Source organism: Capsella rubella, unplaced genomic scaffold, assembly GCF_000375325.1.
Source record: "Capsella rubella cultivar Monte Gargano unplaced genomic scaffold, Caprub1_0 scaffold_6, whole genome shotgun sequence".
In the NCBI taxonomy this organism is placed as follows: Eukaryota; Viridiplantae; Streptophyta; class Magnoliopsida; order Brassicales; family Brassicaceae; genus Capsella; species Capsella rubella.
This window is the reverse complement of record NW_006238918.1, coordinates 15,925,372-15,944,776: the sequence shown is the minus strand read 5'-3', so window position 1 is coordinate 15,944,776 and position 19,405 is coordinate 15,925,372. Positions and strand designations below refer to the sequence as shown.

Genomic DNA, 19,405 nt, shown 5'->3' with positions numbered 1-19,405 from the left:
TGTGTCATTGTGCAGTAGATAAGCCACTCTCTCTCTCTCTCTTTTTGGTATTATAAAGTAAAGGAGATTCCCCCACCACTGAGGTTTTTACTTGTCCCAAAGAGATCTTTTGGTTTTGGATTCCTTGAAGAGCAAAACTCTGTTTTCATGGCTGTTTACAATACCAAACTCTGTTTGGCCTCTGTTTTCTTGCTCTTAGGGCTCGTCTTGGCTTTTGACTTGCAGGTAACTTTCATAATTACCTCTTACTTATTTCTCTTAAGTTATGGAGTTTGGTACTAGGATTCGTTTAGATCCAAGTTGATCTATCTTTGAAATTGTTTAGTTTCGTTGATCAATTATGTTTGCGTATGTTTTTTTTTTTAAAAAGCCAAACTTTATTGTCTAGAAAAAGTAAAGATTAAGACAAAGAAAGATCCAAACTTTGTCCGTTTGTTGACTAAAATCTTCTGGGTTTTGTCTTAATCCAGGGCATAGCAGCTGAAAATCTCACCAAACAGAAACTGAACTCGAAGATACTTCAGGTTTGAATTCTGTTTGTAATTAAGACAATCAAAATCTTGATCAATTTGTAATTTGTTCTGTTCTTTTGATTTTTGTTAGTAATCAAGATTTTTGATTATTTTCCTCACAGGATGAGATTGTGAAGAAAGTCAACCAGAACCCAAACGCTGGATGGAAAGCTGCTATAAATGATCGCTTTTCAAACGCCACTGTAAAGATCTCTAAATCTCTCTATTAATTAAGAGCAACACAAATAAGATATGATGATGTGTTCTTAGAAACTTGTGTATGTTGCAGGTTGCAGAGTTTAAACGTCTTCTTGGTGTTAAGCCAACACCAAAGAAGCATTTCTTAGGTGTTCCTATTGTAAGCCATGATCCGTCTTTGAAGCTACCTAAAGACTTTGATGCTAGAGCCAATTGGCCTCAATGCACCAGTATTGGAAAGATCTTAGGTTTGGTATTAGCTTTTTGTTTTCCATAATTTTAGTGTTCAATTGCATTTACTAACTCTTGGTTTGTGTGTATGTGTGTGTTTGTGTTGACTCCTCTATGAACAGATCAGGTAAAGTTTCATTCTTTTGTGTTTTGGAACTTTTAGATTTACCTATTGGAGAAAAACCGGTTTTATGAGATTTGTGGTTGTGGTTTAGGGACATTGTGGTTCTTGCTGGGCATTTGGTGCTGTTGAATCACTATCTGATAGATTCTGTATCCAATTTGGCATGGTAATAATAATACTAGTTCACAATTTTAAAGACTTAACTTCAGATTAACAGTCCAAAAGCCTAATTTGTTTGTTTTTTTCTCCAATTTAGAACATTACTTTATCAGTAAATGATCTCTTAGCTTGTTGTGGATTCCGTTGTGGTGATGGTTGTGATGGTGGCTACCCAGTTGCTGCTTGGCAATACTTTTCGTATAGCGGTGTTGTCACTGAAGAGGTAATGTCTCACTTAAATCTTTAAATCTTGAATTGATTTAGTTTGAAGTTTTTCTTGATGAGATGTTATTTTGGTTTGTTAGTGTGATCCATACTTTGATAATACTGGATGCTCTCACCCGGGTTGTGAACCAGCATATCCTACACCGAAATGTTCGAGGAAATGCGTTGGCGATAACAAACTATGGAGCGAATCGAAGCACTACAGTGTTAGTACATACACTGTTGAATCTAATCCACAAGACATCATGGCAGAGGTTTACAAGAATGGACCTGTTGAAGTCTCTTTTACCGTTTATGAGGTAATGAAGACAATGATCTTTTAGGTTGTAGACTAAAAAGCTAAGGAGAAATGGATTATATGAATGGTTTGTTTTTGATTTAGGATTTTGCTCATTACAAATCTGGAGTGTATAAGCACATAACAGGTGCTAACATTGGAGGCCATGCTGTTAAACTTATTGGTTGGGGAACTACCAAAGAAGGCGAAGATTACTGGGTAATGTTAAACGTTATATCGAGATTATCATATCGAAAAATTCGAAATTAGCCGAAATTTATAACGTTTTTGGTTTGTTATTTCAATTGTTTGTAGTTGTTGGCAAATCAATGGAACAGAGGCTGGGGTGATGTAAGTGTTAATTTTGTAATGAATTTGCAAATAACTCTATAGATATTTGGGTTTCTTTCATGAATGTTGACATATATGAAATTTGCAGGATGGTTATTTCATGATAAGGAGGGGAACTAATGAATGTGGGATTGAAGATGAACCAGTGGCTGGCTTGCCTTCAAGCAAGAATGTGTTTAAGGTTGATGCCGGTTCGAATGATCTTCCGGTTGCGTCGGTTTAATATCCAAAGATGGAAATGTGGCGTCGGTTTAATAGCAAAGATGAAAGGTTGTGTGTAAGGTATATGTTGTGGTGGTTGTTGGTTCTGGTAAAAGATTCCGGTGACCGGAAACTGTTTCCTGGTTGGCTGTGAAAATGTTTATAGAAATAAATACTTCAACACACGCAATATATATAAATATGGTTTTTTTTTACTTATAACTTCGTTGCATATATACACTATTCTTCGCTATTTTTTAGTGTTTTTACGTAATTTCATGTTTTCTTAAAAAATGTATAACTTATTTTTCAGCTTTTAGTATACTGTATAAATTAAAAAGGCCCTAAAAGGAAATCTCAAAATAGTGGATTACACAATTTGGAACTTATAGCTAAGTGGTAGTAATTATGCATATCATTAAATATAAGTAGTTGACAACAGAGTTGTACTTAACAGAAACTAATAATCTATTAATGTTTTTGCCTTTTTGACATAATCAATAGTCGATCAAATGTAATCCATAGATCATCAAAGCATGATATAACTTGAAGATAAATAAATTAGGTCGGTACGTACACGGTGACGGTGATTCAATTAATCATTAGGTCTATCACAAAACAAAACTGGATTATTACATAAGTAAAGAATCAATATGATTGCTTAGCCTTGGTTCACACATAAATTAATAAATTATCCTTATCGATAGACTTATACGTACAGTACCATTGGTACTTTAATTTTCTAATTCCTTGTTGTTATTTCCGTATAACTTGATTGTTAAATACTTTAATTTATATAAGAAAATCATAGAAATGGAGAGTGGTTGGTCCATGTGTGAATGAGATGATGTGAGTTTATCAAATGGAATCAGCCCGCATCGGCATCACCCATGTGATAAGTACGTGGACATACCATTAGATATGCCATAATATTAGGGTATCTTTATTCATAATTTATCACTGATCAAACCGATAATGTTACGTAAACGTACTTTGTGTATTATAACGTTTGACTTCGACCTTTTTTCGAAATTTCAAAGTTAGTAGGTTGGAAGAGCCAACTTAAATACTATGTTTATTATATTATGAATTAACAAACTGTGGGTGGCATATTTAGATGAATTGAAAAGTCGAAACTGCACTAAATACAAGTCAAGTATTGTTGTTTAAGTATATATACATTAGTAGATATTTAACTCAACTTAGATCAACTTAAAGAATTGTTCATTAGTCTGTTTATAAAGGAACAACAAAGAGATTTTTGCTGTTTTGTTCGGTTTAAATATAAAGACTATAACACTACAACTTACAAGTTAATTATTTATAAATTCTAAAACAATTAACTTGAAAAATATATACGTACAGAAGACTTTTAGTAATAGATAATGTAAGTTAAGTTATCATTTATCAACGTAAGTTGGCAACTTGGAACGTACCACGGAATTTGCGTAAATGGAGGAGCACTTATCACCTTTGATCATGATCATGTCGTACGTTGATTTTTCAACTCAAACCTCAATTTGATTCATACAAATTCTACATTCATTGCCGATTATATTATTAAGACAACTTGTAATAAATTTTTTAAAAAAGCAATAGCTAAATTCGTATATCATACACTGACTGTAAACAATTTGATGTAATAATAATAGCTAACTTCTTTCACGAGACGCATTAGAAGTTTTAATTAAAAACAATAGCAGAAACATGATTGAACTATATATAGGCTATCACACAATTACATGTAACATGCTGAATTGTATTTAAGAAATGCTTAATTAGCTTAATGTGCTGCGGGACGTCTGTTTCTTGCACTTGATAATATTTTTCGTTTTTTTAAGTTTTATCGAAGAAAACAAGAAAACTAATTTGGTTGGTTAAAGTGGTTGGAAATAGTTGTTTGTTTTAAAATTGGTTTTTAATTTTTATTGCATTAGTCTAATTATTATTCTACATTACGCCATTTTTTACCCGTTATTGAAACCTCCCATTGGCTATTAAAAAATTATTAAAAACTTATAAAACTTGGTTGACAAGAAAAACAAATATAAAACTTAGGGAAAGAGAGCAAAAATGTTAGAATATATATGAAGAAAAAAAAAACTAAAAGCAACTAACGTATAGTCACATACTCACATGCCCTTATAGGATTAACTTAATTATCATAATGCCTAAACTCCGTATTTTTCGCACTCTTATAATCATTGAATCTCAATCATCACCAAATCATATTATTATTTTCAACGTTTACCGCTAATTCCAAGTCATATCTAATTAATCATTTATAACATATATCTTAATCGAAACAAGCTCTGTGATATCTACTATAAATAGCTGCTCGAAGCCTACCCAAGTCTTATCATCCTACAATACTCCAATACTACAATACTACAAGCAAAAGTTTAATCACCTAAGCACTTTAAAACAAAACAAAAAAAATGACGAAGATTTGCTCTCTTTTGGTCGCAGTGATCTTCTCCATGACGATCAGCTCAGTTTCTGCTGGTTGGTTGAAGGCTCATGCTACCTTCTATGGCGGTAGTGATGCTTCTGGTACAATGGGTGAGTCTCTCATTAACTACTAGAGATGAACATTTCATTTCTTTGTTATAGAAAGGAAAGCTTTCTTCTTTGTCAAGAAACCCTCTCATCTCTTTTTATCTTCTTCAGGTGGAGCTTGTGGTTATGGAAACCTATACACAGACGGTTACAAGACAAACACTGCAGCGCTAAGCACAGCACTGTTCAACGATGGTAAGTCATGCGGTGGATGTTACCAAATCGTGTGCGACGCGACCAAAGTACCACAATGGTGTCTCAGAGGCAGATCAATCACAATCACTGCCACAAACTTCTGTCCACCAAACTTTGCTCAGGCAAGCGACAATGGAGGATGGTGCAACCCACCGAGACCACACTTCGACATGGCTCAGCCTGCGTTTCTCACCATCGCCAAGTACAAAGCTGGGATCGTCCCCATTCTTTACAAAAGAGTTGGGTGCAGAAGAAGCGGAGGGATGAGGTTTAGAATGAACGGTAGGAACTATTTCGAGCTTGTTCTCATCTCAAACGTAGCAGGAGCTGGTGAGATCTCTAAAGTTTGGATCAAAGGATCTAAGAGCAACAAATGGGAGACAATGTCAAGAAACTGGGGAGCTAATTTCCAGAGCAACACTTACCTTAATGGTCAATCTCTATCTTTCAAAGTTCAACTCAGCAATGGAAGAATCAAAGCAGCTCTCAACGTTGTTCCTTCGAACTGGCGGTTTGGTCAGAGCTTCAAGAGCAACATCAACTTCTGATATCAATTATACTAACACCGGGTTTTTTTAAATGGTTCTTATCCATCTTTTGTATTTACTACTTTCATTGGGGTTTTTTTTTTTGCTTCCTCTGTTGCATCATCGTCGTCTGCCATAAGCTGCTTGTTTTACAGCCTTATCATAATCTTGCTTCCAGAGAGTTTATAATCTGGAGAAGACTCATGCAATGATGATTGTATTTGTACATTTCAGGAAGAAGATGTTTACTATTATCATATATAAAGGATATTTTAAAATTTAAACTACTTTGCTTTATGCTCTTCCGTAATCTCGTGTAACCTTTCATTACTCATGTTCAGCCTCCTCTGCAGTGTGGCTCAAACATAGCACTGTGATGATCTCGACCTTATAAGAAAATGCTATGTTTTTAGACCAGAGTGTTCTGTTTTAGATCAGAATGCCCTGTTTATAAGAAACAAAAAACAGAGTAACTTGTGATTCTCATCTGTTACAATTTTCTACTCTGCAAATCACACTAATGTACTAGATCAAGTTGAACCCTTCGGTAACATCTCTCAATCTCACCTTAGTGAAAATTTGGGGCAAACAATTTTGAAGTAAACCTGTTATTGTAATTTACTTCCGCATTTCTTGTTCATCCAAATTTATAAACTTTTGAATTAGTTCACTCGTCTTATTGTGTACCTCCAAAATTTTCGTTTATTGGGTAAAGTACCTTTTTGTTACCAGTTTGAAGTGTGAGTTAAAACTTGGTATATTCAAAGCTTAAAGATTCAGAATATACAGTTGAGAACAATGTGTATATAAAGCCACTTACATAACCTTTCAAAAGTCACCAAAAAGAAACTATATAGGCTCATCGTATCTATATCTTCTAACCTGCAGAGAAGTGGCTACCTCAGCTTGGTATAAGAGAAAACTCAAAGATCATGAATAACACCTTCGATAACTTTCTGAGCTGCATCTCGGATACTCAAAAGATTTGTTTTGATCTCTTTGCATAATCTTCCTTCAACTAGCCGCACTGGCAACCACATCTTTGGTTTTACATCCACCGTGTATGCAAGCGTCGTCCGGAAATCTTTAAACTGAAAATCCATATCCTCCTGGTGAATCCCTTTGTCAAGCTAAGTCATAGAAAAACACAGATAAGAATCAAAAACAGCCTTGAAGGAAAGGTTAATATATGTTCTTATAAAGGGATTTCATATAATATTACTTGTTCAATGGACCATTTGCCTTCAAACAATTGGAAATCGCCTTCGACCATCTTAAAATCGATTTCACGTCTCCTCCCATGTGGCAAAATCTCAAGCTCTTTCTCAAAACAATCTAGAACAGCTTTGGCATTGAACTTAAGACCCAGTGCTAAGTTCTGCTGTCCCATCTATCAAAACAACCACAAAACCCGAGAATGAGACTGGTGTTGTCCATCACAACAGATAAGCCAGAGAACGTTTCATACAAGAAACTTGACCAAATTTTAAACACACTACCAATACGGAAACTACAAATTACTACGAAAGATTCACAATTTATTAGTCTCAAAGTTTCCAAATTTGAATCCCACCAAAGCTCAAACAGTAATGGAGTTGTCTCGATTAACTTGTTGGTTCTACCACAGTAAGTGCCAACACTCAAACCAAGCGAATTCAAGCTTAAGTAAGAGTCAATGCACCAAGTTGGAGGAGATCAATGTACAATAGAATCTTATCGACTCTAACAGATGCTTCGCTACATAGTTTTACAATTGATAAATCAAGGAATTGGATTGAGAGCAAAAAGCAAAAACCTGGAAAAGACGAACACGGTTCCCTTCTTTCTCAACCAATTCGCTAACAACAAGGCCTGGGATGAAATCAGATAACTTCTCGTAATCAGTCAATACGCTCCAAACCGAATCGAGGCTCGCTTCCATACCAACCTTGGAACGAATCCGCCGAGAGCTCTTCTCGAGTTTCTTCACCTCTATGAGAACTCCATCGTCGCCTACCAATTCCTCTGTCTTCCCATCTGTCAAACAATAATCATCTTCATCATCGATTTCGATTTCAATTTCATTTTCATCCTCGCTCGTATCGAACCGCGAAGAACCGTCGCCAAATCGGCAGGTGAAACATCTACGAGAAGAAGAACAAGAAGAAGAAGAAGAAGAAGCTAATAGTGTCGAGGAAGGAGAAAAGGAGGATAGAGAGCGAAATTTTCTCGTCGGAGGATGTGAATTGGTTACGGCGGAAGTAGTGGCTAACGCGGCGGCGCGTGGGTGGTGAAAGGCGGGGGAGAAGTCTAATAGGATCGGGGAAGATTGCATTGTTTCTTCTAGATCTGGAAAGCGTAAAAGAAGGCTTTCCTCTGAACTATAGGCTTTTTATTTGGGCCTTTATTTAAAGCCGAAACGGGCCCATTCAAAATACATAAGCTATATATTTTTTTGTTTAAAAATATATATTATAAAATTTTCATAATGTTTTATATCTCCAATTTTACATCCAATATATATCATTATTTTAAAAAACAGTTATCATCTTTTAGTTCTTCTATTTTATACTTTTTTTTTGAACGTCTTCAATTTTATACTAGTTAATTATAGTTTATTCGAGTTTACTATATAAGTAAAAAACTTTCATATTGATAATTTATTTTATAAATGTATTCTCTATGTTAAAGTCTGAAACTATTAACCTTTTAGAAATTTTTTGAATTATTTTTATATTAAAGCCTCAAGTTTGGTGACATAATATATTTTTTTATTTTTTAAGATATGATATTATGATGTATTTACTCTTCCACTGTAAACTATATATATTACAAAATGCCAAAATTCGTTACCCACTAAAAGTTATTATATTACACTAAACTGTCATTGACTCTTTAGTTGCCATTATTAAATAAAATACAAGAAAAAAAAAATTCTAGATCCAAATGAGCTATTGGGGGAAACCTATAGGCTGTGTTTTAAGGTTGATGATCTTCAAAACCATAACGAATTAAGATTAACTTGTATTAATGATCTTCAAAAGGAAAATCTTAATACTCTCACTAACGAACTTTTTAATATAAGAATAACAAATGATTCTCACCTAAAGAAACAAAAGTCGATGATAGTTAAAGATTATATATCAAAAATAAACAAAAGTAAAAAGTCTATATATACTTATATGATCGGTAGAACCAAAATGATATAATCTTGATAAAAAAAAAAAAAAAGAAAGCGAAAGCTTTCTCGTGAGATAGAAGAACATCATATATAACGCAGCTGTGTTAAAATCTTAAAGTATAGTATTGTGGATCTCAAGATCTTGAAGAGATGAGCAAAAGCTTTTAACGTAAAGCAGATTTGAAATAGTATAAAACTTTCAGAAAGAAATAGATTGAGAGTAGTTAAACTATGTACCTTCAAGTGCTGTTTGATGTTCTTGTTGAGCTCTAATAATGGACATGTTCTCTTCGTCTTGTTGTCAAAGCTCTCAGATGTTTTTTTTATGAAGATCTCAAATATATGTATATAGAGAGACAAATGATGCCAACTAATCACTGTATCATTATTTTTAATTAAATTCGCGTAAATTATATATTGCCTACCATCCTGACAAAGCCTTAGTGCTTTGACAAAATATTATATTCGAAATTGGTTCATACCCCATAAGATTTGTCATTGGCTCATTGGTGTTTAATATCACCGAAAGTTAAAAAATAAAACCATTCTTTTACGTTAAGAAAACCTAAAACGAATGAGTTAGAGAAAGATTATTAATAGTGATTAGTTCCCAAGATGATTCTTCATGTCTTCTTATGAGTGGAGATGCATTGTATTTAGGCATATCTTTCATTTTTTTTTCTTTTCCTTTTTGGCAGCCATTGTATACTTAACTTGAATAATTAAATAATCAACGCTTACATTTTACAACATTAAATAATCAAAAGCATATTCCAATTATTCTTGATTTTCTACTGTTAATGTCAAGCAGTCATTTGTACAATGTTTATGTTTAACTCTATCCAAGACAACAAAACTATATTATTGAACTATTGGCTTTTACACAATGGATCAAACATATTTCCACAATATTTTTTCATCCCAAGAAGTCCAAAAAACGTTTAAATTCTCAAAAATAAAATGGTCAAATTTTGATATTAATTTATGATTTGAATTAATGTTGACAAAAAAAAAAATGATTTGAATCCTCAATAAATGGTCAAGTCAAGGTTTGGAATTAGTTCCCCAAAGTCAAATTTTGACACATTGGGAAGAAGATTGTAAATTTGTAATATTGTAGCTTTGGTTTTAACAGAGCTAATATTTTTAAAATGAATAGTATGAGATATTAAATGACATAATAATTATAAAAATCATATCTTCTGATTACTCATCATAATTATAAAAAATATATTAAATTAACTCGTATTAAAATCATGTTACAGTCAATAATATATTACCAAATTATTAATATGAATAAAAATCATACTTGGTATTAACTGAAAAATATAAGTTGATGTGATTAGTCATATCTTTAAAATACTGAGCTACTTCGTAAGACTTATGTTTGACCCAATGGGCCTTTAAGTGACGATGAATAAAGAGTTAATTGGGCCGAAACTAGAACCTTGGAGGAGGAGTTTCTGGCTGTCGTCTTCCCACGTAAACCTCGGTTCCTCGTCGACGTCTCTCCGATCTTCGTGGTCTAACGCATATACACACACATACTTAATAAATACTTTCTCGGAAAAAAAAATCTCCGAAACGATTCAAACCAAATTCCTGAAAATGGAATACAAACAAAAACAGGAAAGTCAAATCAACGATTAGCACTTGCCGCCATTGATTCGTGATGAGTTCGTGGACCAAGAGCTTTGGCAGGCTCGTCAATGGCCTCTCTCTTGTAGCGAAGGAGATCTGTAATCAGTCACCGGAGTTACAGAGAGCGAGAAATGGAGATCTCGAAGGCTTAATTACGTCTTCAGGTAAAAAAGCTTTGGTTGCCGCCACCGACTTAGTCGGACTCACCTCCGGGAAGCTTCGCGAGCTCTCGATTCGTCGATCTAAGGAACCTTCCGTCGTATACTTCGACGAAGAAGATAACAATGATGGCGTCGTTGTAACGTCTGAGATTAGATCTGATAGTACCGAACCTAGCGTGAAAATCGTTGATTCGAGAGACCTGAGAAGCGAATTTAGCGATGAAGTTAAGATTTCAAATACAGAAAGCGAGATTAAGATTTCAGGCGACGAAAATGGCGAGGTTATTGGAGTTAGAGCTGCCGAATCAGTTCCTGTTGCATCATCTCCGTCGGAGGTAGTTAAAGCTCCGGTGAAGAGACGGATGCTTAGAGAACGGAAGGTTCCATCAACACCTATTGCAAGAGCTTATGGGTATTGAATTCAATCACAGTTACTTCGTTGCTTAGTTAGGTTAGATAGAATTTATATGATTGAAGCATTTTGTTAACAAGTTGAGTTTTTGTGAACTGTGAAGGTTTTTTAATTTAGGAGCCGCTCTTGCTTGGGGAGCTGTTAAAGAATCTACGTATAGGATGGTTAATGGGACACCACCTACACAAGATAATCAACCTGCGTTATCGTCTATAATGTCTAAGGAAAATGCAGAGAGATTGGCTCTTGGATTGTGTGAAATGCGTGGAGCTGCTCTTAAAGTTGGCCAAATGTTGAGTATACAGGACGAGAGTCTTGTTCCTGCTCCGGTAAATACCATAGATTGTGTCAACTAGTTTTGTCTGTTGAGTTGGTTTGATATCCCATGTTTTGACTTGGAGATAGGTTTTTTTGTAGATTTTGAACGCTCTGGAATATGTGCGCCAAGGTGCAGATGTGATGCCAAGGAGCCAGCTTAATCCAGTTTTAGATGCTGAACTAGGTCCTAATTGGCAATCCAAGTTGACTAGTTTTGATTATGAACCGATAGCAGCTGCAAGTATTGGCCAGGTACTAATTTAGTTTCTCCGATTGTATTTTGATTGAAGAATGTGTGTAATACTTGGTCCTTGTGAATGTATTGAATCCTTTTTTTCTTTTTCCATTATCTAATGATGTTTTAGGTTCACCGAGCTGTCACTAAAGATGGATTAGAAGTTGCAATGAAAATTCAGTACCCTGGCGTTGCCAACAGCATTGAAAGTGATATCGAAAACGTCAGACGCTTGTTAAATTATACAAATCTAATTCCAAAGGGACTCTTTCTGGACAGAGCTATAAAGGTATTGTTATCTTATCGTTAATGATGCTATAAATTCAGGTTCCTGAGAACATGGTTTTATATGTAAGATATAGACAAAACACTCATAGTAGGAAAACATAAAAGAAAATATACTGAATTGATAATCCTCCTTAAAATTTTGGGCAATGTACAGTACAAATGATTAATTTGTCGGTTATTTTAGATTCATGATGGAGTTTTTTGCAGGTTGCGAAAGAAGAATTGGCGCAAGAGTGTGACTATGAAATCGAAGCAGTCAGTCAAAAGCGCTTTCGTGATTTGCTTTCAGACACTCCAGGGTTTTATGTTCCGCTTGTGGTAGATGAGATTTCAAGCAAAAAGATTCTAACCACAGAACTTATATCTGGTAACTGCAATTTTGCTTACTCTGGTCGGTGATTTGTTATAATGTTATGATGAACTAATCTTTGCTATTAACATATTATTACAGGGATCCCCATTGATAAAGTAGCTTTGTTAGATCAGAAAACACGAGATTATGTTGGGAGGAAGATGCTTGAGCTCACATTGAAAGAGCTTTTTGTCTTCCGCTTCATGCAGACGGATCCGAACTGGGGTAACTTCTTATACAATGAAACCACAAACACAATCAATCTCATCGATTTTGGAGCAGCTCGTGATTACCCCAAGAAATTTGTCGATGACTATCTACGAATGGTAAAATCCCCATTTCACATTTTGCCTTGTCGCCCACATGTAGAATATTCTGAAATTGAATCTTGAGAACATTGTCTTTTTCAGGTGATGGCATGTGCAGAAAAAGACAGTGCAGGAGTGATTGAAATGTCGAGGAGGCTCGGGTTCTTAACGGGAGATGAATCAGACGTAATGCTAGACGCTCATGTCCAAGCCGGTTTCATCGTGGGTCTTCCTTTTGCAGAACCTGGTGGCTACGCTTTCCGAACCAACAACATTGCTTCCAGCATCTCCAATTTAGGAGCAACCATGTTGAAACATAGACTTACACCACCACCAGATGAAGCATATAGCCTTCACCGCAAACTATCCGGCGCTTTCTTAGCTTGTATCAAGCTTGGAGCCACCGTCCCTTGCCGTGATCTCTTGTTCCAAGTTTACAACAAATATCAGTTCGATGATGAGCCACAAGATCCAGTGGTCGCTACTAGATCCGTTTCTTCTTAGCTCTCTCATACACACAGACACAACATTATTTTTCTTCCCCTTGTTGGGAGTAAAAACGATTCTTTCTTTGGTACGTAGTACGTACACCTTCGAGTTTAATTTAGAGTAATCTTTTCCTTCTTTTCAATAATGTAAAATGTTGAATATTACAATGCTGGAGAAGCCAATCATCAAACCTGATAGTTATATATGTAACTCGCTATACTTTTGGCTCATGAACATGTATGTAGTCCACAACAATTGCCAAATTATCCACCGTCAACACACAAAAACAAAAACAAAAAAAAAAACAGAAGAAAATCTGTGAAAAATTTAAGAAAAACCAAAAAAGAATTTTTCAAAATGCAACTCGAAATTGTTTGGAAGTTTTTTTCTTTTTTTTTCCTCATGTTCCTGAAGTGGAAAAATGTGAATGCGAGTGATCATATCATCATAGTTCATAAGGAGGTTGATGGTGAGTAGTGGACACAAAAGCAACAGCTTGAGCCCACGCCTTAAGCCTCGCTTTCACGTCTTTTGGATCATCCCCTGACAAATTATATCAAATCAAACACATATTTAGGTACCACAACACAAAACCCTGTATATTATGAAACTTTAAGCAACTAATAATTTCAGTGGACAGTAGTTAAAATCGTGACAAAAATCATATTTTTCCATGAGTTGATTAAAACGTGTTTTGACACATAAATATACACAAGTAATTTTCACCCGATTTTGCAAGTTCAAAAGGGTTTTCTCAAGTCTCAAATTTAGATATTTTTAGTTGCATATAAATCCAACCAAAAAAAAGACAAAATCGAAGAGCCAAGAAAGAAAAAAAGGAAAGGTTTTGTTTTTGTTAGGGGAAAACAAACCAGGACTCGAAATGCGGTGGTTGGAAGAGATAGGAGAATTGCCGCCACTACTAGTATCCATGGTTGACCCGGAATACGAAACCCGACCCGGTTCAAGCTCAAATCCTAAATCTTTACAAGCTTTGACTTCTCCTAAATCCATACACAATGGCCTCCCTCCTCCTATCGGCCTCGTCACTACCACCACTCCTCCTCCGTGACCACTCTGTTCTTCTCCGACATAAGCACTCCTCCTCATACTATCAACCCACGGTGGATACTCCGGTCTTCTCAACCTCCTCCTCCTCCTCTGATCCTTGTTCTCCTTTCGAACTTCGTTCTCGCTAGCGTAAGCTTTATCCCCGGAAACAGGAGAACTCGCCGCTAGATATCCTCCTCCTCGCCGTCGTCTCTGTCTTGGAGGTGTCGCCGGAAGAGATTGACAACCGGTTGAACCTTTGTCAGAATCTGAAAAATTTAGCTCCTCCATAGACTTATCTCCTCCGCCGCCGCCGATACGTTTCTCGTCGGAATCGGAAGGTTCGTCGTCGGCTTCGTCTCCGTCGTAGTTGGAACATACGGAGAGTCTTGACAACGAGTAGTGATGTTCTTCTTCTTCTTCTTCTCTTAAGAAAGACGCCATTTTCATATCTTCATCAAACGCCATAGTAATAATTAAATTTCTCTGCTGCAACAGATAAATGTAATATATATATAAATGTGTTTGATGTGTCTTTTTTTCTTTCTATTTTTATTTTTATTTTTGAGTTATCTGATGAATCTGTTTTTTAGCTTCGGGTTCTGAGTTTTTCTGTTTGGTTAAAAATGTTTTGATTTAAAAAGATAACGACGACAATGAGACCTTTATATATCCTATCTATTTTTTTGAATTTCCGAATTTACCCCTATAACTAAGTGAGCCTTGTGTAGTTTACGAAGTTTAAACATAAAAAATTTACTATTAATTTGAAAATTTGTTAATGAAATTGTATTAATATTTATTTAAAATAAGGTATATTTTTTGGCATTTCCTTATAGTATATGCCATCATTATTATACTTTTGCATATGTTGCAGGTAATTTACGAGAAAATAATATAAATAAATACTAGTTTATGTGAAAAACTATTTTCACTTCCTTGATTTGAGTTAACTTCATAAGTTTGAAATTTCATCTACCACTTTCCTTTGGTTTTATTTGCTTTTTGCTAAGACGGTAGTAGTATATATTATTACATAGAACAGACCTGTTTCACAAATTATATTTTTTCCCGATATTTTTCTTTTTATAATATACCACTTCCTTTGGTTAAATTTCCACGTGGCAAACATAGCTCGTATTCATGGCTACAAGGCCAATCTTGTAATTTAGGCATCTAGGAATATCCATTTGGTAGGAACTTTTGGGATTAGCAATAAAATGCGTTGATTATAGTTAAACTTAAATTAATTAGGAGCATTAAACCGTAATTAAAAAAGAACATTAGAAATTGTCTATGCTGCTGATCTAAGTGAGATTGACCAGCTACTGAGTAAGCCAACCCTTTCCTGACACGTAAGGTCTGTGCAAGAGATAGAACCTCAAGACCAGTCCGCACGACGAGGCTGTCCGAAATAGAAACACCTTATCATATCTCAAAATCCCAATCTATTTATTTATTTTCTTATAAACACCATTTCTTTAAATATTTTACGAGACTTAATACATATTGCAGTTTTATTTTAGATTTGTGATTTTTTTTTTCGTTGTATGCATGTATGTAGTTATTAATCGTCATTTTAAGGTATTTAGCTCGGAATATAAAGGGAGTTTGGTTTGTACATTTATCAGGATTTATTTTTATAATAAAAATTAAAGCCAAATATATATATAGTTGTTATTTTTTGTTGAGAAATGTATATGTATCACGTTACGTTGTTATTATTATTTTTTAATAATGTAATGATGCCATGGCAACACATGTCATGTGATATGTGACAACTTCAACATACTTTATATTAATTATTATCAGGTATTGATAAAGTAAGGAGCTAAGTTTCTCTTTTCATGAAAGAATTGATTTCTCGTGACGACCTTATTGAAAAGAAAAAAAATAACCTGCAAAAACACTAAGTGAAGGTCCATACTCTTCAATCTTCTTATAGCTTTGCTTTGTATCTTCTTTGCTAAAAAAAAAACACTAAAGTCGGCTTTATGCTGTTTGCGAGGGCAAATGGACGGCCTTGATCAGGTCTTCCAAACGTGTCATATACCAAAACAATGATTGATTATAGAGGAGATCGCACGTGCTGGCTGTCTAAGACAAAAGATATATTTTTTTGAGGTATTTATATTTTAATAACATTATGAAAAAGTCTATATATCTATTGCTTATAATTAAATTTGTTTTGTGTGATAGTGATGATGCCAAATATAAGAGTTTAAAGCAATCTAAAAAGCTTTTTCAAGAGTCTCAACAAAGGGATTGGCTTCTTCTTTATGGACTTAATTCATAGAATGGTAGCATAGAATCAATCTCGTGAGAAACAATATAAGTTGCAATATGCAAAGAATGTGTTATTATTTGTATATGTTTAAAGTAATAGTTGGTAAGACCGACCCAAATAAGATTTATATTGAAGGCAAACCAATCAATACATCCCACGAGGGCATTGGGATTTATTAGTTTTTAGAAAGACAAAGACATATTGACGGCCATTGATAATATTATTAGGAATCCACTCTTGAAAGGGATTTGTTATTAAGTAAATATAATTCGATATCGTTTTTTTTCTTTCTAAAATAGTATAAAAAGAGGATGCAAATGTAAGACAAGTATAGTTTTCTTGTCAACTCACGAAGAACCAAATCAAGACTAATTAATCTTGCAATATATTAACTTCTTTAACAACAACCAAAAAGACTATATATTAACTCTATATATTGGACGGCTTTGAAAAATGGTCTGTAGAATTAGCAAGCTAAAACTTCTTCTTTCATATGAATAATCTCACTTCATTTTTTGTCAACTTCCTTTGAAGTCTCTCACAATAAAGGTGCGTAAAAGAAAAGAAAAAAGGAGAAACTTATCGGGCTTTGAGTCCCTTTCATTAAAAAGCCCATGAAAACTTGGTGGGCTTTCCACTAGATTTAGTAAGACATATGTATATCTTACACGTTGTTAGGAGTGCAGCTTTTGTTTAATGTTCATCGAAAGAGAACTATAAATAGTAAAGAACTTGACCGTATCCAAGAGAAACTAGTTGAAGTAAGTACGAAAAAAACTAAAAGCTGACAGATTAAAAGACGAATGATACAAAAGACTGTTCCTTAAGTTCATTGAAAATGAAACTAAAATTAAAGTGAGAAAGAAAAAAAAAAAAAGAAAGATAAAGTAATAAAGTTGTCCCTATATAAAGGATACTACAATACAATAGCCTTTTTTAAGAAGCTTCACCTAAAAAAATGTTACAATAGTCAATAGAATAAATGCTTTGTCTATCAATTTATATTAAAAAAAGGTATTAAGAAAGAACATAATACCATAATTAGTCTCTCATAAAGATACCTCAATTATTCCATTAGTTTCATTGAACTGTATATATTTAAATTTTCTAACATTATTGAAATTACTAAAATGCATATCATACACTAGTTTATTTTGTAATTTTGCTCAACTATGAATAGGAAGATGTAATTTATTTATGGGGGAATTTCAAAAATACCCCTTTTCATATATCTCTTTTTAAAAATATCCCCTTTTTAAACTTTATCAAAAAACTCACTAAAAATGTTGAAATTTATCCAAATATGTGTGTAAGCTTATAAATATATACACAAATTACCTTTATATGTGTATAAAACTTTATATATCTTTCATAAATAGCGTAAAAATAAATTATAAAAACCTTATAAAAACCTTATAAAAACCGTATAAATCCTTTTAAAAACCTTTTAAAAACCTTATAAAACTTATAAAAACGATTTAAAACTATTTAGAACATTTTAAAATATTTGTATCGAATCTCCCAGTAGTAGTTATTATATAGAAGTACCTTATAAACTATATAAAACTTTATACTTTTTTATATTTAAAAAGGGGTATTTTTGAAAATGGATAGATAAAGGGAGTATTTTTAAAAAGAGGTACACCAAAAGGGGTATTTCTCAAAAATTCTCTTTATTTATACTCTTTGATTTATTTTGTTTATGTTTTAATAATCCATATATTTCTTTTCACAATAAATAAATAAAAAATACTCCATCTCCATCTCCATATAACTCCATCTAGCCCTGGGCATTCGGGGGCCCGTTCGGGTTCGGGCCGGGCTTTTCGGGATTTCGGGTTTGGACTTCTAAAGCCCATTCGGGTATAAATATATTTTCGGGCGGGCTCGGGTTCGGGCCGGATTTTTCGGGTTCGGGTTTGGTTTTATTTCGGGTTCTAAGTAACCAATAAAATTTTGATCAAAAAGCAGAAATTTTAATGTAATCTTGGAAGCTATAAAACAAAGAAACCATAAAACTAAAAATCTATAAAACTATTAAGCTAGCTTTTTTAATATGACCAAAAGCTATAAAACTAAGACTGACTTCACGTAAATAAACAAACCCACTAACCTTTACAGAAATTTTTGTTTTTTAGCCAAAATAGAACTTATATATTCGATAATATTAAAGATAGAAGTACAGAGAACTGTATTACATACGATCACATGGAAGCCTTACGGTTCATCTAACCAGTAAACACAACTCTATACTTTAGCCTTGCGACCTAAATCAAACGGTTCATATATAGAACTCCAGAAAATAGAAAACCAGCAAAACGAGCATGTGTATGTATATAAACCCACTTTGGTACAATGTCACGTTCATGCGTTCCCTTATACACCCCAAATTAGATTGAGTCAAACAAATTATTTTAAACACTTATATTTCTTGCAGGAAGTATCACCATCTCCTTTATATTGAACACCATTCACGACAGGGCACTCAGGCACTCCTTTATATTGAGCATGAGTTTCCTTACACACTTTCATGAGTCAAACACATTATTTTAAACACTTGTATCTTCTTTAGTTTCCCAAGTCATCTCTTGTCTTCATCTTCTGATCCAAAGTCTCTAATTATATATTTATATGTGTAAGAAAAAATCTGTTTGACACATTTGGGACAGATCTACATTTGACCCACCAGAAATATACAGAAGCGAATAATCACACAAGCTCTATACTATAAGAAGATCATCTACAAAAGGGTCTAAGCATAGAAACCAAAAGAGTTACAGAGAACATATATAAGAACACAAATCATATATAATTAAGAACACATGATTCCAATCATTCCATTATATAAGAACACAAAGCATATATAAGAACACATGATTCCAATCATTCCATTATATAAGAACCACAATTCCATGACTGACTTCACTAAATCACACAAACGATTGACGCTTCAATACTAAGAAGTAAGAACAAAAACCAAAAACGCAGAACACAACACACGCCTTAAACTTGACGAGACGAACTTGACGAGCTTCGTCATCAATGAAACACGCTTCCAACTCGATGCAGAACACACTGAATTCAATAAACATGGTGCTAGAGAGAGAGACGTACGAGAGAGAGAACACACTGAACTCACCTCAGA

The 19,405-nt window shown here is 34.1% G+C and overlaps 5 protein-coding genes across 6 annotated transcripts; 3 read left to right on the top strand and 2 right to left on the bottom strand.

Annotated features, from left to right (window-relative positions):
• The first annotated feature begins 78 nt into the window (after positions 1-78).
• LOC17883945 (cathepsin B-like protease 3) lies at positions 79-2,512 on the top strand. The gene is made up of 11 exons (XM_023781411.1): positions 79-225; positions 471-524; positions 635-715; positions 802-958; positions 1,064-1,068; positions 1,157-1,231; positions 1,322-1,447; positions 1,530-1,748; positions 1,832-1,945; positions 2,042-2,077; positions 2,166-2,512. The coding sequence occupies exons 1-11, from the start codon at positions 148-150 to the stop codon at positions 2,298-2,300; spliced, it is 1,080 nt and encodes a 359-aa protein (XP_023637179.1). The 5' UTR covers positions 79-147; the 3' UTR covers positions 2,301-2,512.
• A 2,147-nt stretch (positions 2,513-4,659) lies between these two features.
• On the top strand, positions 4,660-5,993 carry LOC17884101 (putative expansin-A17). Its single transcript, XM_006289259.2, has 2 exons — positions 4,660-4,840; positions 4,949-5,993. Exons 1-2 carry the CDS (start codon positions 4,717-4,719, stop codon positions 5,578-5,580), a joined length of 756 nt encoding a protein of 251 aa, XP_006289321.1. The 5' UTR covers positions 4,660-4,716; the 3' UTR covers positions 5,581-5,993.
• Positions 5,994-6,298: 305 nt separating this feature from the next.
• LOC17881867 lies at positions 6,299-9,039 on the bottom strand. 2 transcript variants are annotated; one of them, XM_023780735.1, is made up of 4 exons: positions 8,957-9,039; positions 7,355-7,575; positions 6,782-6,949; positions 6,299-6,689 (listed from the first exon to the last, which is right to left on the bottom strand). In XM_023780735.1, exons 1-4 carry the CDS (start codon positions 9,000-9,002, stop codon positions 6,483-6,485), a joined length of 642 nt encoding a protein of 213 aa, XP_023636503.1. In that variant the 5' UTR covers positions 9,003-9,039; the 3' UTR covers positions 6,299-6,482. The 2 variants fall into 2 exon arrangements, with proteins under 2 accessions (XP_023636503.1, XP_006288332.1); XM_006288270.2 differs by lacking the exon at positions 8,957-9,039 and having other exon boundaries at positions 7,355-7,899.
• Positions 9,040-10,271: 1,232 nt separating this feature from the next.
• Positions 10,272-13,133, top strand: LOC17881469 (protein ABC transporter 1, mitochondrial). The gene is made up of 7 exons (XM_006287213.2): positions 10,272-10,933; positions 11,037-11,262; positions 11,351-11,503; positions 11,617-11,775; positions 11,982-12,141; positions 12,226-12,452; positions 12,537-13,133. Exons 1-7 carry the CDS (start codon positions 10,392-10,394, stop codon positions 12,936-12,938), a joined length of 1,869 nt encoding a protein of 622 aa, XP_006287275.1. The 5' UTR covers positions 10,272-10,391; the 3' UTR covers positions 12,939-13,133.
• A 113-nt stretch (positions 13,134-13,246) lies between these two features.
• On the bottom strand, positions 13,247-14,564 carry LOC17882950. The gene is made up of 2 exons (XM_006286487.2): positions 13,796-14,564; positions 13,247-13,466 (listed from the first exon to the last, which is right to left on the bottom strand). Exons 1-2 carry the CDS (start codon positions 14,439-14,441, stop codon positions 13,369-13,371), a joined length of 744 nt encoding a protein of 247 aa, XP_006286549.1. The 5' UTR covers positions 14,442-14,564; the 3' UTR covers positions 13,247-13,368.
• Positions 14,565-19,405: the final 4,841 nt, after the last annotated feature.

Bases quoted from the DNA above. Each gene is read 5' to 3' on its own strand.
- LOC17883945 (XM_023781411.1), top strand. From the start codon at position 148: ATGGCTGTTTACAATACCAAACTCTGTTTGGCCTCTGTTTTCTTGCTC. The intron at 1,232-1,321 runs GTAATAATAATA...TCTCCAATTTAG, and splicing joins TCTGTATCCAATTTGGCATG to AACATTACTTTATCAGTAAA. The intron at 2,078-2,165 runs GTAAGTGTTAAT...TGAAATTTGCAG, and splicing joins GGAACAGAGGCTGGGGTGAT to GATGGTTATTTCATGATAAG.
- LOC17884101 (XM_006289259.2), top strand. From the start codon at position 4,717: ATGACGAAGATTTGCTCTCTTTTGGTCGCAGTGATCTTCTCCATGACG. The intron at 4,841-4,948 runs GTGAGTCTCTCA...TATCTTCTTCAG, and splicing joins TGATGCTTCTGGTACAATGG to GTGGAGCTTGTGGTTATGGA.
- LOC17881867 (XM_006288270.2), bottom strand. From the start codon at position 7,873: ATGCAATCTTCCCCGATCCTATTAGACTTCTCCCCCGCCTTTCACCAC. The intron at 6,950-7,354 runs GTTTTTGCTTTT...TTGTTTTGATAG, and splicing joins ACCGTGTTCGTCTTTTCCAG to ATGGGACAGCAGAACTTAGC. The intron at 6,690-6,781 runs GTAATATTATAT...TCTATGACTTAG, and splicing joins GCAAATGGTCCATTGAACAA to CTTGACAAAGGGATTCACCA.
- LOC17881469 (XM_006287213.2), top strand. From the start codon at position 10,392: ATGAGTTCGTGGACCAAGAGCTTTGGCAGGCTCGTCAATGGCCTCTCT. The intron at 11,504-11,616 runs GTACTAATTTAG...ATGATGTTTTAG, and splicing joins CAGCTGCAAGTATTGGCCAG to GTTCACCGAGCTGTCACTAA. The intron at 12,142-12,225 runs GTAACTGCAATT...ATATTATTACAG, and splicing joins AACCACAGAACTTATATCTG to GGATCCCCATTGATAAAGTA.
- LOC17882950 (XM_006286487.2), bottom strand. From the start codon at position 14,441: ATGGCGTTTGATGAAGATATGAAAATGGCGTCTTTCTTAAGAGAAGAA. The intron at 13,467-13,795 runs GTTTGTTTTCCC...ATAATTTGTCAG, and splicing joins CCACCGCATTTCGAGTCCTG to GGGATGATCCAAAAGACGTG.